This window comes from Chiloscyllium punctatum, chromosome 32 (assembly GCF_047496795.1).
Source record: "Chiloscyllium punctatum isolate Juve2018m chromosome 32, sChiPun1.3, whole genome shotgun sequence".
NCBI lineage: Eukaryota > Metazoa > Chordata > Chondrichthyes > Orectolobiformes > Hemiscylliidae > Chiloscyllium > Chiloscyllium punctatum.
Window position 1 is genome coordinate 5,746,230 of NC_092770.1, and position 18,072 is coordinate 5,764,301.

The 18,072-nt window shown below is 38.3% G+C and overlaps 1 protein-coding gene across 2 annotated transcripts in view; it reads left to right on the forward strand.

Moving 5' to 3' along the window:
• The window catches only part of kcnd2 (potassium voltage-gated channel, Shal-related subfamily, member 2), a 506,561-nt gene that overhangs the window by 460,449 nt on the left and 28,040 nt on the right, over positions 1–18,072 (forward strand). For both annotated transcript variants that reach the window (XM_072551528.1, XM_072551529.1), the window contains exon 3: positions 4,506–4,668. In XM_072551528.1, coding sequence (XP_072407629.1) covers positions 4,506–4,668 — 163 coding nt within the window. The remainder of the gene's footprint in view (positions 1–4,505; positions 4,669–18,072) is intronic.

Sequence of the window (18,072 nt, forward strand, 5' to 3'; positions counted from 1 at the left end):
GATATTCCATTATTATGAAATCACTTTTCAATGCCAGAATCATTGTTCAGTTGCAGAAAGCTGCTTAGTATTCCATTGACAACCAAGTCAAATGCCATTTAATGAGGTATAACATTTTGGTTTTTATAGTGGTAACTAAATTGTAAGAGGGAGGTTCACCTGAGTTCAAATGAGTGCTGAGGATTTTCTTCTGTGGAGTCTTAACTGTGCTCGCTGTGAAGCAACAGTGCCTCACTGTCAGAAACTAATGAATTTCCTATTTTGTTTGCACATGTACAGTGCTAGACATTGCTGTCATTTTCACAATTGTACTGATGTTGAATACTAACAGTCTCATTGACATGACAGTTGCAAAATCTGGGCCATAAAATTCAAAGTAAATGGAAAATATCTTTGAAATAGTTCGTCTCATATTTTCATCACCAGATGCAAAATTTGTATTTCTATTACATAGTCAGGTTTTAATATTAGAAGTGGTACAGCAGTTTATTTTGTTAATTACTGATGTATCTTGTTAGTGGTCTGAACTTTGAGTTTTCATTACTTTAATCTTTCTATACCGTAAGTTTAAAGAAGTATTCAAGATAACATCTAACAGTGCCTTAGACAGTTTGTAAAATGCATTCCATTTGCAGATTTTTGTTTCAGAAGTGTTGTTGTTGCAACAAAACAATGGCTAACTCTCTGATTGGAGCCTTCTCTCCACTTTAAAAAAAACTACACAGAGAATGTGACATTTTTCTTCCAGCCCCAGAATAATCCACCTAGCTGTGCACTCATCACAGGCTTATGTTAGGAATTGAAACCAATTTTTTTAAAAATCGAAGAGCAAAAAGCTGAAATTATGAGCAGACATTGTCTTAATTAGTTTTTAATATTTTGTCAGAAATCCGGTTTAAGTATCTAGATTTGGCTTTCCAATACTCAATTCAATTTTTAATAGGCTTTGAGACAATGCCTAAACAAATTGCAGATTATAAGGATCTATGTACAGTGGTTCAAATAACTTTTATTTCTTCTTGGAACAGGTTACTAAATTATTGGGTATAGTTTCAGCTTCGATGGGTTCACGTAGTAACAGATTGGCTGCCTGTTTTAAACATTGTAGTTGTCAGAGAAGAAAATCAAGTGAGATGTCAAGCGACCAGTTTATCCTGTATTGCTCAAGTTTCTTGCTTACCAAAGTTGAAAGTTCCACCCATCTGTGGGAGATTTTGAAGTCTTCCATCTGACTGCCTTCCAGCCTATTCCCACCAATGATGTGGCTGGCCTTCTCAACCTTACAGGCGATCCAACCACGCAAGGCGCTTTTAATTTGCATCCAATAATGCTCACAGCTTGCCATTTTAGGACCATCATGAGCAAAGCTTCCACCATGCATATCCTGTTCAATGTCAGCTGATGTCCAGCCTAAGTGGAGCCGGCAAAAATGTTTTATCTTTTCTGGTCAGGAGGAGCTGAAGTGCATGTCTGGCAGTTCAAATCTGCTCCTCGGACGCTGCCTGACCTGCTGTACTTTTCCAGCACCACACTCTCAACTCTAATCTCCAGCATCTGCCATCCTCACTTTCACCTGGTTCCAATCTTATGTCTTTTATATTGAAATTTCCAATAGGAATGACTGATGGCCATTACACTACATTTTATTGCCCCTTAGTAAAATGTTAAAATAAAATGCCTGGAAAGAGATGGTGAGTTTAGATTGATTATTGCGTTAGCTGTTAAAGTATATACTGGTATATAACGGAAATACTGCATTATGTAATAAACTTTTCTCAGTTAGATTGACTTGCAATAATCATGCATGTAAGTACATATAAAGATATTTTAAAATGCAAATCATGTACCCTCCAGTGGAAGCTATTAGTCATTGCAATGGCTTTATTTATTCATATTGTCTATTTAGACATTTCACACGACATCATTTTTCTTCTGTGGTACATTAGGATTGTTAACCAAATATAAAATTGGAAATTAAAGCTAAACTGTAGTGCTAGAGCTAAAACCTTATTTATGAGGAAACCATGTACGTGGTTAATTATTCTGTAGAATTGCTGGAAGGTGTAGGAGACCATTTTTTGCCGCTGTAAGTAACATTGGTTGAATCTAATATACTTGATAATGATCTTGCTGGTTATTTCCAGAAACTGTTGCAATAGTTATCAATACTTTATCTTCTCTTCAATAAAAATGGCATTATAATCTGAAATAACAAACATGTCAGATTATTAACATATTATACCATCCATATATCACTATTTAAAAACCAGTGTAAAATGGTCCACTCTTCACGGGATTAGTGGTACCCATTTAGTATAAATTCATTTACTTGCAGAGAACAGAGGTTTCTTTTTTCATAAAATGACTTGATAACATTTTAAGGTGGAGGTTGTCAGTTTATAGTTTTTAGGATAAGATTATAAGACATAAGAACAGAAGTAGGCCATTCAGCCCATCAATGGCTTTGCCATTCATTGGAATCATGATTGATCTTTTCATCTGATTTCCAGCCTTTTACCTGTATCATTGATTTCCTTTCCGGTTAAAATTCTATTTAACTCAACATTGAATATATTTAATGACCCAGCCTTTAAAGCATTCTGCAGTATATTATTCCATGGATTCAGTCCCTCTGAGAGAAGATACTCCTTCTCACCTTTGTCTTAAAAAGGTGACCTCTTACACTGAGATTATGTCCTCTGGTCCTCGACTCTCCCATAGGGGGAAGCAACACTTTTGTATGTGCCTGTCAAATCCCTTAAACATCTTGTATGTTTCAATAAGGTCACCTCCCATTCTTCTAAACACCATAAGTATAGGCCCAACCAACTCAATCTCTCACTCTTATAGGTCGATAAAACGGATGATTTATGATATCATGATCTCTCCTTTCAATTTATCAATGTTCATATCGAAAAAAATTGAGAAGTGTGAAGTGTTTGAGGTTTCGGTTATTATGTCTTAATGGTCTATCTGATTGGCAAGTTTATAAGGTTGTAGGAAGATCAGGTTTTTTTTGAAGAACATCTGTGTGTATGTGTTCTATTTTCTTGTCAGAAGTTCCACACTAGGTTCCACACAGGAACATCATAGGGTGGCGGATGTAGTTGAGGAAACGTGTTTGGTAAGATAGCAAAAGAAATCTCACTGGGCCTCATGGCAAGAATCCCTCCAAATGTACTTAGCCAAAAAAAATTACATTTAGCCCATAAGAGAAATGGTCATGGCATTATCATTATATCATAGATGTGACTTGATTATGTACAGACCTGAGACTCCATATTACAGGAAATTGTTTGCAACATGACGTACTGCAGCTGCTCAGTTTAAATCTGATTTAATTGAGCATGGATTCTGGTGTGCTTGTGACTATAATCTTTGTACGTAATAGCTAGTTGTAGTAAATGTCTATTGGATTCTTCAATATCAGCATGTCGACATCTAGTTTCTTTTATTACAGGCAATGACATCAAATTACTTCCATACTTACTCCTTCTGACATGCACCTCTGATTTCTTGGTTTATTTACACCTAGCCTGACACAACAATTACTCTCAGGGTCAAATAAACTACTCTTAAATTTTTGCTGCCCATTACTGTTCCCTCCACAATGCTTTTCAAAGATCACATTTCTTTATGGCTTTAACCCATCCATTATACCACTTTTTCCATTTTGCCTATCTCTTCTAAAAGTTGAGTTTCCTGAAATATTAAGTTACTCATACTGAAACAAGTGTCCCACTAATGGTCATTAGCTGAATAAGGTGTCTTTTTGAGTTGTGGTAATTATCAAAGGAGTGGATATTACAATTCTGTACAGTATAATTTCTAAAGGTTGAAAGCACTGAATAAAATAATACTTTTTTTGCTTTTCAATGATGCTGTAACACATTAGTTATTCCATTTTGACAAAGCTTTCTTTAAAATTTCCTAAAAGATCGAAATGAACACAAGTGTGCATGTTTAGACATGCTGGTTGTACTTTAGGGCAGCATAGTGGCTCAGGGGTTAGCACTGCAGCCTTACAGTGCCAGGGACTCAGGTTTGATTCCAGCCACAGGTGACTACCTGTGTAGAGTTTGTACATTTTCCCCATGTCTGCATGGGTTTTCTCTCATAGCAAATCAGGTAGATTAGCCATGCTAAATTGCCCACAGTGTCAGAGTATGTGCTTTAGTCATGGGAAATACAGGGATGGGGTCGGCTTGAGGGTGATGTTCTTCAGAGGAGTGGTGTGGATTCAGATGGCCTGCTTCCACGTTGTAGGGATTCTATTCTATGGTTTAATAGAAATAAAATTTAGGAAAAGGACTTACAAAAAAAAAATGAAATTGAATTTGATTTTTGTAATTCTGATTTTTATATTGTAAATGTGTCTCCCTGATCTGATACAAATTGATTACACTGTGGCAATCCACTGTACTCCTTTTATTTAAAAGCATCATTCTGAAAGTCTAGTAGCAATCTTTTTATTAAAACCTGATAATTTGTTCTGTTTGATGCAGGTATGGTGACATGGTACCAAAGACCATTGCTGGGAAGATTTTTGGTTCTATCTGCTCTTTGAGTGGTGTGTTGGTTATTGCCTTACCTGTCCCTGTGATTGTCTCAAACTTCAGCCGTATCTACCATCAAAACCAACGGGCAGATAAACGCAAGGCACAGAAGGTATTTGTGCTTTTATTCAGAATACATGTGAATAACAGCTGACACACATATATATGACGTGTTTAGGCTCACTCTTGTTTGTACTGGTTACTTACTCAAATATTTCTTTCCTTATGAGGATATCATAAACTGTTAAACTACTTAACTCCTAGCAGCAAAAGTGCCTCATCATTTTTTTCTTTTGAGTTCAACTATGTTGAGAAGTTTGTGCTTGCAATTGCAATATCTCTAGAAACATGTTTATCAACAAGAGAAGTAACTCCATTTAACCAAATGAAAGGAGCCTCTGAATATAATTTCAATATTTTCATTTCTTTTTAGACTGTTATCCCCGAGAAGATAAAAGGGGAAGCAGTGATGTAAATGCTAATAGCACTGAACATATATTCCACAACCTCAGTCTCATGTTCTAAGGACATTAGCTTAAATCCCACCATTGCAGATAGTGAAATCCAATTTGCTAAAAGAAAACTGGAATTGAAAGTTGGTGATGGCAATGTGACTATTGTCAAGGGTTGTAAAACCCATTTGACTCACAAATGTCCCTCAGGGATGGAAATTTGTCATTCTTACCCAGTCTGGCCTACATGTGACTTCAGATCCAATATTAGATTAGATTAGATTCCCTACAGTGTGGCAACAGGCCCTCCAACCCAACAAGTCCACACTGACCCTCCGAAGAGCAAGCCACCCAGACCCATTCCCCTACATTCACCCCTGACTAATGCACCTAACACTGTGGCCAATGTAGCATGGCCAATTCACCTGACCTGCACATCCTTGGACTGTTGGAGGAAACCAGAGCACCCGGAGGAAACCCACGCAGACACAGGGAGAATGTGCAAACTCCACACAGACAGTCACCCAAGGCTGGAATCGAACCTGGGTCCCTGGCACTGTGAGGCAGCAATGCTAACCACTGAGCCACCATGCCGTCCTGGGCATTTACTGATGGACAATAAATACAGTTGAGAGTGTGGTGCTGGAAAAGCACAACAGGTCAGGCAGCATCCAAGGAGCAGGAAAATCGACATTTCACACTTTTGCCTGGAATGTTAATTGTCCTGCTCCTTGGATGCTGCCTGACCTGCTGTGCTTTTCCAGCACCACACTCTTGACCCCAAATATAGGAATGCCAATTTAATCCTTTTAAGTATTTAAAGCCTTTTAAATCTTTGGAAGGAATAAATCATCCATCATTTAATTTTCCAATTTCAGAAAGAGGAACTTCAGCTCCTGCCAGCCATAAAATCAACAATAGCAATTTAGTGACTCATTGCCCATCCCATGCAATGGTTCTCTCAAGTATAATTGGGAACTCCAGCTTAATATTTAATGCTGAATAATAGTATCAGAGGTTCCTGCCTTATTTTATCATCCATCCCTTACAGCTTTTTCAGGTTATTGTACTATTCCTGGGCAAAAATCTGGTAATGTGATGGTCACTGCCAGTAAAACTGAACCAGAAATCCCAATTTCCCATAGCACAGATATCTTCCCATGTTGAAACTAACTAATACCCTCATTCAGGCTAAATTTCTGAAATATTGAGTGACCAAAACATAAAACAGATTTTAAGAAGTGTCACCAAGATGGAGAGAAAGGTGGATAGGTCACCAGAGCTGAACCTTAACAATAGTAGGCAAAGGAAGCTGGAATGTACAAGAGGTCAGAGTTAGAAGAAAGCAGAGGTCAGAGGAATTTGACTTTAGGATAAACAGAAGTTTTTGGATGGTGCATAACAAGAATACAGTAAGAAGAATATTGGAATTGTGTACAAAGGTAAGAAAGTTGTGTATGAGGAATTCAACAGCAGGTGTGTGAAGACAGGAGCAGAGGCGGGGTGATACTTTGGAGGTGGATGTGTGTAATCTTTGTGATGGGTAGCTTTGTTCATGATCAAATGGGATGCAAAGGTCACTTGAGTCAAACTGAAGCAAAGGCTAAGAGGGGGAATCAGTGGCTCTGCTATGGTGTTTCTGTGGTAGGGCCCACAGGTAATGTTTTGGCCACATAAATGTTTAATTGGAGTAAATTTCAGATCATCCAGAAGTTGATGCCACGCAAGCATTCTGAAAATGCAAATGCCAAAGTGAGGTCAAAAGAGATATGGCACTCCATAACTGTAATGTTAAAAGAAAACTTAGTTTCTCTTGTTGTTATAATGATAATTATGTTCAATTAATGTACTCTGGTTACCAGCTGATTGATTATTGGAAACCTACAGCCCTATTTAGCTTATCAAAGCCTTTTAAAATTCCTAACATGGCCTAATGATAAAAGCCTATGTGTCTCTAGCCTCCCCTGATATATGTAGTCTGTCATCTTTTATATCATCTTAATAAATTCCTTCTATACTGTTACTAAGTCATTAATGTTCTTGCTAAAGTAGGGCATCTAAAACTGGACATGACATTCCAGCTACCCTTTTATATGGATCAGTGCCATTTATGAAGTGTGTTTGGTTAGTCATGGCTAAGGTATGATATGCAGATCTGACTACTGCTTTACAGAAAGAATCTGATGACATCAGTGAGGTTACAGAGGAGTTTTTCGAAGAATGGGTTAAGAATAGAGAATTTAGCTATGAACAAAGACTGGATAAGTTTTCTGGAGAATTAATTGAGCATTCAGAGCACTCACTCACTGAGCTATCGACAAAATATCTGTTTGATCTGTACTTTCAATGTTTTACTTTAATAATTTATAGAAGGATTTGAGGACGCAGGAATGCATGTAAAGTTTCGACAGGTTAAAAATGAAATGTTTAGATATAACCTTCATCAGAACAATCGTGATCATGCTGGTAAACCAACCATGGTTCTCAAATTGCAGCAATTCAAATAGGTGAATGGCTTGGATATATATATTTGGGGTGGCATGGTGGCACAGTAGTTAGCACTGTTGCGTCACAGAGCCAGGGACCCGGGTTCAATCCCTGCCTCGGGCAACTGTCTGTGTGGAGTTTGCACGTTCTCCCCGTGTCTATGTGAGTTTCCTCCGGGTGCTCCGATTTCCTCCCACAGTCCAAAGATGTGCAGGTTAGGTGAATTGGCCATGCTAAATTGCCCGTAGTGTTAGATGAAAGGGGAATTGGTTTGGGTGGGTTGCTCTTCGGAGGGTCGGTGTGGACTTGTTGGGCCAAAGGGCCTGTTTCCACACTGTAAATAATTTAAATCTAATAACTCTACCTCCTTTCAGATCCTTATCAACCTGCTGTGTCTTTCTAGGACTTTCTGCTTTTATGTCGGATTTATAGGTTTCATGATTTTCTTTTTAACCATGTGATAAAATAAGTTACTTATACATAATTTGTTTCCTTTTTTAATTTCATATACAGACCAGAATGATGAGATTAAATTCTCCCCTTTATGTGCTGTACGAATCCTTTAAGAAGTAAATTAAGACAGTTTAAGATAAACTGCTTTTAACAGCTTTTGGAACTGGTTAATGTTCTTATTCTTGGGGGGGGGGGGGGGTTGAAATCTGATCTTTGTGGGTTGGGAACCTTTTTATAATTTTAATAAAGCCTAAAAATTGCTTGAATACTAACCTTGATCCATCACCTGGAATTCGGAGCCAAGCAAAGCATTCAATGTATTAATTTGGCAAAATCTTTTATTCTGATTGATAGCAAACAGCAGTTAATGTGTATTTTTTAAAATAATAATTGTTTATGTATTGATAACTTGATTTCTTTTATAGACAGCATGTTTATAGACACCTTGTTGGAGATGACTGAGCCACTTGTGTCTATGTAGGCTCTCTGAAAGAGCAACTAATCTAGTCTCACTCTTCTATCTTCACTGTAAGCCTGCAAATGGTCTTACTTCAGATAATTATCCAGTTATCTTTTGGGGACCTCAATTAAAACTGATTCCACTGCATTCTTAGGCAAAGCATCCAGATCCTAACTACTCGCTGAGTGAAGAGGTATCCTCATTTCACTGATGCTTCTTTGCCAATTGCCTTTAATCAGCGTTCTCTTTTACTCAACCCTGCCACCAATGGCAACAGTTTCTCCCTTTCTATTCTCTCCAGACTGTTCATAGTTTTTGAAATTCTCTATTAAATCTCCTCTTAATTTTCGTTCTCCAAGCAGAACAATTCCAGTTTCTCTAATCTATCTATAAACTAAAGTTCCTAATCCTTAGAATCATTAGCATAAATCTGTTTTGCACCTTCGCTAATGCCTTCACATTGTTTCCTAAAGTGTGCTGCTTGAATATGGATATAATACCCAGCTGACACTAAACTAAGGTTTTATACAGACTTATTATAACGTCCTTGCTTTTGCATTCTCTACTTCCATTTATAAAAACCAGGATCACATATGCTCTAACTGGTTTACCAACCTGTCCTGTGATTGTCAATGATTTATATACATAAATCTTCAGGTTTAATCCTACATTATCTTTAGAATTGTACCTTTCAGGTTGTATTGCCTCTTCTCAATCTTTCTAGCAAAATTAATCACTTCACACTTTGTGCATTAAATTTCATCTGCCACTTGTCCTCCCACGCTATCGGTCCATTTGATGTTCGTCATTTTCATGGAATCATACAGTACACAAGAGGCTCTTTAGCCCATCAAGTCTGTACTGCCAAAACTTTGCTAAACCTACACGAGTCCCACTTTCCACATTAGGCCCATACCCTTAAATGTTACGACATTTCAAGTACTCATCAAAATACTTTTTAAAGGCTTGACATTACCTGCCTCAACTACCCTCCCTTGCAGTACATTCCAGACCATCACCACTTTCTGGGTGAAAACTATTTTCCTCAAATCCCCTCCAAAATCTTCCACTCTAACAGTGTGCCCCCTTATTACTGTTATTTCAACACAAGGTAACAGCTGCTTTCCAGCCACCCTGTCCTTGCCCCCATAACCTTATACACCTTATCAGATCTTCCCCCAACCTTCTCTGTTGTAAAGGGAACATCTTCATGCTTATCCACCCTTCTTTAGAATAAAACATTCCATCCCAGGCAACATCCTGGTAAATCTCCTCTACCTCCCATGCAATCACATCCTTCCTATAGTGCAGTAACGAGACCTGCACACAGTATTCCAGCTGTAGCCTAGCCAAAGTTCTGTACTGCACCAGAATAATCGCCCTGCTCTTTAACCTATCTTCTTCAAAGTCCACAATACTTTATGTTTGTGTCATCTGTACATGTTGAACATCACGAAAAGGAGTGCTCTTAACACCGGCCCTGGAAAATGCAACTAAATGTTTTCCACCAATCCAAAAAGTAATTGTTCACCATTATTCTGTTTTCTGTCATTCAGCCAACTTTGTATCCATACTGCCAGTTTCACTTTTATTTATGAACTTCAGCTTTGCTAACAAACCTGTTTATGACAAGTTAGCAAGTGCCTTTGGGAAATCCAACCACATGATCCTCATCAAACTCCTTTCATCTCATCAAAAAACCCCAAGCAAGTTAGTAATTATTTCAGTATTTCTTTGTCCAGATATACTCATCTATTAGATTTGCTCGTTTCATCTCTAATAAATGAAAATGACAATGCATTTACTTTGCTGGTCTCTCACAGGCTGGACAAACTACCCTTATTCAAATCACCATATTATATTTAATTATTCAGGGCAAAATGAGTACTTGTAAAAATGCTCAGAAATGTTCTCAGGTGTCTTGCGTCATGAGCCTGAGGGGTACTTTGTGGACATGCCTGAAGGTTCAAGAATTGAGATCCACCATTCTCATGTGTTACAATCTCTGGGGAGGAGCATTAAACTAAAATAATGACATTTACCAAATCCCAAATGAAGAAATTACCAATAAGATTTCACTTTTTGTAATTACAACCAATGCAAATTAAAGATGAATTAAAATGCAAAAGTAATTTTAAATAAAAAGAAAATGTTCATTTTAAATGGCTGATACAATAGAAATATGACTTTAGGTACTACAGGTAACTGCATGACTTACCACTCATATGCGACACCATGCGCAGTTGCAAAGTTCTGTAATTTGGCTATAGTACGTAGAACTTCTTACTTAACCACTCAATAGTCCTGCCTTTGAGTCTTATTCATTGGTGGCCATATTCCGTCTAAGGTCTCACGTATGGTTATCACTAGCAAGGCTCACATCTATAAGTTCTGTTTCACTCAGGCCACGGCAGTTCTAATGGTAAAGTTTTCCACAATTTCTTTTCAACTGACCAATCAACAATATTCAGTTCACAATCTAGTCCTTTGATACCAATTCTGTGCTTTTCCTCATGCCTGAGGCATTCACATGACTTTTAGAATTCAGTCCTTTTCAATTCCGTTGTATTTAGCTTCCCCAAGAGTTTTTGGAAAGGAGTTTTTTCTAGAGAGAATCCAGTTTGCTCTTTGACACACTATGATTTTATTACTATGTCCTGCCACAGTATTTGTTTATGCACCTGTGTGCTGCTTGCCTTCCACCTCCAGCTTTTCCTTCTACTTCAGATTTCTTTCCTCTCTGCAGTTTTCCTTAATGCATTCCAGCCTTTGCTCTTAACTTCCTTCCTGTTGGCACTGATTCTAGGGGCGTCAGATCACTTGGATTAAAATTTCTTATTATCCAAGAAAATTACAACTGATCCCTTTACATTTGATGCAAACTCTTGAAAGTCATTTCCAAACATTCTTAAAAGCTATTCAATTTTAAATTCATTTTAAAGAAATTACAAATTACAAGTTCTATTTCTGGGTCAAATATTCTAACAAATGCCCAACTGAGAGGGTGCTGTGTTGTTAGAAGTGCTGTCTTTCATTAAAAGGAGGCCCAACCAAATAGATTTCATAGCGTTACTCTGAACATCAATAGAGAAGTTATGCCTCGTACCCTTGCTAATATTTATTTCTGAATCATTACTGAAACGGCATCAGATGATTGTCATGTTGCTGTCTGTGGGAGACTGCAAAGTTGTTCCCCTTTCATAATGGGATTTCATAACAACTTGCAACTAAGCGACTAATGTAGCAAAATCTTACAACTCGCACTATACAGACCCATTTTTTTTATTGGGTCGGTTTTCTTGTCTTTTCCTGATAACAAAAAAGCCTCTGGTTTCTTTGATAAGCCATACTTATCCAGGTCCTTTTAACAAGGACTTTGGAGGAGCAAGCTCACTCCTCCCAGCTCCACATTTAGGTAAGGTAGTCACTTCCTTTGTTCACTGACATTGAGTAGGACTGATTGCCCTGAGTGCCATCTCCTATGGTGTTAATTTATTCACAGTAAATGTATGTTGTGGATGGGACATCAGACAAGTGTATGGTCTCTGCAAACTATTCCAGCCTTAAATCTTCTGACATCTTGGCATTCCTTTAGCTGCCTGAGGCTGAGATTGTTAAATTTTCTCCCTACGTTTCTCTGCCTTTCTAACTTTCTTTCCTCATTTAAGATGTTCTTTCAAACCAACATCTGTGGCAAGTCTTGGTTTACCCTATATAGCTCAGTGGTGAATGTTGTTTGATGATGCTTCTGTGAAGCAGCTTGGGATGTTTTAAATTAGTAAAGATTTTATATCGATGTAAACTGTTGTTGTTGTGCAATTAAAACAGAAAGTACTGGAGAACCTCAACAGGTTGGGCAGCATTTGTAGAAGGAGAAACAGATTTAACATTTTCATGTGACTCTTCTTCAGAACTGAGAGGAGCTGGAAAATGATTGTTTTCTGCTATTAACAGAGGAGAAGGAGGAGCAAGTGGAATGGACTGTGAGAGTGCCCAGAGCAAAAGACAAATGGTAGCTAATGATGGGAAAGGAGACATAGAGATGTAAAATGGGTGTACATTAGGATATGAAAAGGAGGTAATGGGTCAATGATGCTGAAAGTAAGTCAGCACGATATGTTTGTGTTTGTGAGACTTTGTACAGAGAGTGAAAAAAGCACAGAGACATGGTCTGAAGTTGTGAAATTCTGAAAGTATTGAGTCCTAAAGGCTGCAAAGTGCCTAAGCAGAAAGATTGGGGTCATTCCTAAAGATAGAGCAGAGGTGTTCCAAGGCTATCACCCAGTATGTGTTTGGTCTTGTCAATGAATACACGACCGCATTGTGAACAGTAAATGCAGTAAACTAGATTGAAAGAAATACAAGTAAAGTACTGCTTTATCTTGAGGCCTTGGACAGTGAGTAGGGCTCAAGTCATAGTGTCATAGAGATGTACAGCACAGAAACAAACCCTTTGGTCCAACTCGTCCATGCCGACCAAATATCCCACCTTAACTAGTTCCATTTGTCAGCACTTGATCCTTTTCCCTCCAAACCCTTCCTATTCATATACCCACCCAGATGTCTTTTAAATGTTGGAATTGTACGAGCCTCCACCACTTCCTCTGGCAGCTCATTCCATATACGCACCACCCTCTGCGTGAAAAAGTTGCCTCTTACGTCCCTTTTGAATTTTTCCCCTCTCACCCTAAACCTATGACCTCTAGTTCTGGACTCCCCTACCCAAGGGAAAAGACCTCGTCTATTTATCCTATCATACCCTCTAAAAGGTTACCCCTCAGCCTCCGACATTCCAGGGAAAACAGCCTCAGCTTATTCAGTCTCTGCCTATAGTGCAAATTCTCCAACCTTGGCAACATCCTTGTAAATCTTTTCTGAACCCTTTCAAGTTTCACAACATCCTTCCAATAAGAAGAAGACCAAAATTGCACACAATATTCCAAAAGTGGCCTAACCAATGTCCTGTACAGCTACAACATGACCCACCTCCTATATGCAATGCTCTGACCAATAAAAGAAAGCATACCAAAAGCCTTCTTCACTATCCTATCTACCTGCAACTCTGCTTTTAAGGAACTATGAACCTGTACTCCAAGGCCTCTTTGTTCAACAACACTCCCTAGGACCTTACTATTAAGTGTATAAGTCCTTCTCTGATTTGCCTTTCCAAAATGCAGCACCTCACATTCCTCTACATTAAACTCCGTCTGCCACTCCTCAGCCCATTGGCCCATCTGACCAAGATTCTGATGTACTCTGAGATAATCTTCTTCACTGTCCACTACACCTCCAATTTTGGTAGCATCTGCAAACTTACTAACTAAACCTCTTATGTTCACATCCAAGTCATTTATATAAATGACAAAAAGCAGTGGACCCAGCACCGATTGTTGTGGTACTCCACTGGTCACTGGCCTCCAGTCTGAAAAGCAAACAGGTAGATTGGTAAATATTACATTGTCTGCAATTGAATGAGAGCATGCCGTTGGAGAGTGAGGAAGTGTTAGAATTGCACACAAGGAACAGTCCATGTAGAATGCTCACAATGAAGGAGAGGAGGTGATGTGCTTAGTATGATATCCTGTTGGAAATCATCCTCTGATTGCAATGACTAGTGAGGTGGAATGTGAGGACAAAGGAAGCACTATCATTGTTCTGGGGGAGGTGGGGCAGGGAAGGGTTGAGAGCACAAGTACAGAAGATGGGTTGGACACATTTGTGGGTCCTGTCAAGATGGAATCTGTAGTTGAGGATAAAAGTCATGTCAGAGACAACCTTGTGGAAGATGACAATGTATGAATAGATGTGATGGAGAGAGAGAAACAGAAGTAATGGAATGGAATCCTTATGGGCAGCTGGGTGCAAGGAGGTGTGGTTGAGATAACAGTGGAAGTCAGCGATTGGCAGTGGATATTGGGGACAATCTATCCTAAAAAATGGAAACACAGAAGTCCATGAAAGGACGAGAATATTCAGAGATAGACTAAATGAAGGTGAAAGAAGGGTGGAAATTGGAAGCAAAATTAATTGATATTTCTGATACCAGATGAATGCAGGAAGCAGGAAGGATCCTGCAGTTGTTGTGTAATTCTGGAATGGGAGGGACATTATTTTTCTTCCATATGCACTGAACAAATTGTGCACTACAGGATTGCATTCCTGTTGGACTGCTCCCATTCATCGGCTACTGTTTCTGTGGAATATCTGAGCAAACTCTCGAGAAAAGCATTAACAGCATTCATGCCGAGAAGTTAGAGTAGATGATCAGAACAGTCAAATTCAGCTTCTCATTCTTAATTTTCAGGAAGCAATTTAAAATATTTATTTCACCATTTCTGAGTAACCTCAGAAAAATCCTTTCCAAATTATACCGATGAAAATGTACAACATTTTCACACTCCAAAAACCCCATCTTGTATCAGCATAACATCCAAATCACATTGAGCATTCTCACAGATTTGATCATTTATCTGTAATTTCAGTTTCCCTATGAATGTTTCTCATTCTACAGTAAAATGAAAGAAAATATTAAAAATTAAGCATTCTCAAAAGGCTCTTATGAATCATGCCAGTAGGTGTGAGGTGGTAGAATTTGGTCATAAAACGCAACAACTTGAGTGCTACAGACTATTGCTAACATAATAAATGTAAGACATTTAAAACACAGCAAAAGACGTCTCTTTATAAAACAACATGCAACAAATATTCTAAATTTATGGACAACTGTTTGAATGCCAGCTTACTTCTAAAACCTGTACTATATCACTTTAGGATCACAGGCCTATATTTCATCTACCCCGAGGGAAAACCTGACCTCTACACATTCACTGCTTGCAAAATGTACAATCAACACAAGTGTGACATAATGAGGCATTTTTCTCCCTTCACATAGGGGTCTGGTTCACTGCACATTTTGCAAGATACTGTGATGGAGTGTGTGAGGAATGTGGGAATACAATCAGACCAATATTGGAGATAATGTATTAGTATGGATTGAGGATTGGTTGACATACAGAAGATAGAGATTTGGGATTAATGGGTGTTTTTAAGGTTGAAAAGCTGTAACTAGTGGAGTGTCACAAAGTGTTTAGGGCCTCATTATTTACTATCTACATTCATGACTTGGAAGAGGGGACCGAGTATAATGTAACCAAATTTGTTGAAGATACAATAATAAATAGGAGGGCATGTTTTGATGAGGCCAAAAGCAAGGGGATATAGATAGGCTGAGAGTAGACAAAAACTTGGCAAATGGGATTTAATACAAGAAGGTTTGAGGTCATGTGCTTTTGTAGAATCAAAAGGCAGACTTTTATTGCAATGGAGGAAGAGACTCCAAAGAAGTGCAATGTAGAGGGATTTGGGTGTTCTTGCGTGAAACACAAAATGTTAGCATGTGGGTGCAGTAAGTCAATGAGAAGGCAAATGGAATTTTGATCTATATCGCTAGAGTGTTGGAGTTCAATTAAAAATAGAGAAATTTTGTTCCAAACATATAGGGTATTGGCAAAAATATGGTTGGAATACTGTGTACAGTAAGAAAGCAAATACAGGCATTGGAGGTAGTTCAAAAGAGATTCATGGCTGATTCATGGAACAAAGGGGCTTGCCTTATCAACGTAGCTAACAGGATAGGCCTTTATTCATTGGAGTTTTGAAGGAAGAGAGGCAATCCTATTGAGACATACAAGATTCTGACTCTTGACAGCTAAATGGTGAGATGTTTCCACTAGTGGAGGTAACATGAACTAGGCGACATAGTTATAGAATAAGGGGACATTCAGTTAAAACTTAGATGTGAAGGAATTTCTCCCAGAGAAATTCTCCATCCCAGAGACTTGTGGAGGTTAGATCACTGGAATTAATTAGAGAGCAGGTGGACTTCTTGAAATGTCAAGGAAATTGACAGCTATGCTGAGCTGGTACAAAAGAGGAATTGCAGCCTGGGGCAGATCAACCATGATCTTGTTTAATTGTGGAGCAGGCTTGATAAACCAAATGGCCTACTTCTGTTCCTATTTCTTATCTTCTTATGGGTCAATAAGATGACCTTGCTGAGTTGGAGAAAGTGAGGACTGCAGATGCTGGAGATCAGAGTCAAGAGTGTGGTGCTGGAAAAGCACACAGTGTCTGAGGAGCAGGAGAATCAATATTTCGGCATAAGTCCTTCATCAGGAACCTGTTGAGTTGATTCTTTTGAAACCCAGCCAGACATTCATAATTAAATAGCATTCATGACAAGAACATCTGGCTTCATGGGGTGGGCACACAACTGTTTCCATTTCAAAGCAATGTGCCTACTAATTTATGGAATGGGGGGAGGGCAGTTACAGATTTTTCTACCTTCAGAAGCTGGATTTTTGTTTAAAGAAACAGCCAGATTTGTCAGTCCAATTTAATCTAATCACAAAAACATGAAATGAGAACTTTAATTTACTATTTTACTACACTATTATTTTCTCCATTGCAGAAGTACTGTAAGAACCATCACACAATGCTGGTCAACGTAAGGGTCAGAATCCATTTTCAGGACAGATCCCTGCAATAAATCACTGCACTGAAGTTACATCGACATGGCAACATTGCACCAAATAATGACACTTGAAGGTGTCAAGACGCATTTTACTCAACTGTTCTGAATGTTCCCAGATCCTCAGGAGATTTGCGGTTTTTCCCACAAAATCTTAAACTTGACATGATTGCAAAGAGATTCCAAATTGCTGCACCACCAGAGGAAAAAATGTTTTTAGGAAGAAATCCAATCCCCCCAGTCCCAACCACCATCCCATTAAATATGACTTCAGTGAAGACTCAAGTCTATCTTGTACATTAGGCATTCCCAATCTGCCAATAAAGCCAAAGAAAAATAGTGTGGTTTGGGAAAATGCAGGAAACTTGGATTTCCTTTAAGAAAAATCACAGTGTAGCTATGCTGTACTGAAATGCTCCTCTGCACTTGGACAAAAACCCAATCCCTAGTTTTTTTTTCTAATTTGGAAACAAGTGGTTTGACGTTATATAGCAGGATGAATTTTTAAATGAATATTAGACATTCCAGATACTGAAAAAAACATTCATCCACACTTGCTGCAAGTTGTTTTCAAAATCTACTTTCACTTGAATTTACACTGACTGCTGTGGAATCACATTTGTTCTGATGTGACCTTTGAAGCAAAAAAAAACTTCAGGATGAACTAGAATAGAGTGAACTTGACTTCTTTTGTTCTACTTCATCATGAGTATTAGGATATTGCTGAAACCAATCAATGTAATAAATCATCAAGAAAATAAGGAAATAGCAACAATAAATCATAGGTTACATCTCAGCCAGAATATTGTGAACAATTCTTGGCATGACATGGAAGGAAAGATATGAAAGAGTAGAAAAGGGGTACCAAAGGGATTTATCCGGATTTTACTGAGGAAAAGGAGAGGTTGGAAAGTTTAGGGCTGTCCTTCATTAAGCATTACCTTAGATGATGAACTAATAGTGATTTTCAAGATGATGTAATCTTGGATAAAGCAGACAGGATAAAACTATTCTCTCTCGCAAGTAGATCAATAACGAGACAGAATAAATTCAAAATCATTGGCTACATATCTAAAAGGAAGATGATGGTGCTCTCTTTTCACCTGGAGTTGTCAGGATCTGGCACACTATCTA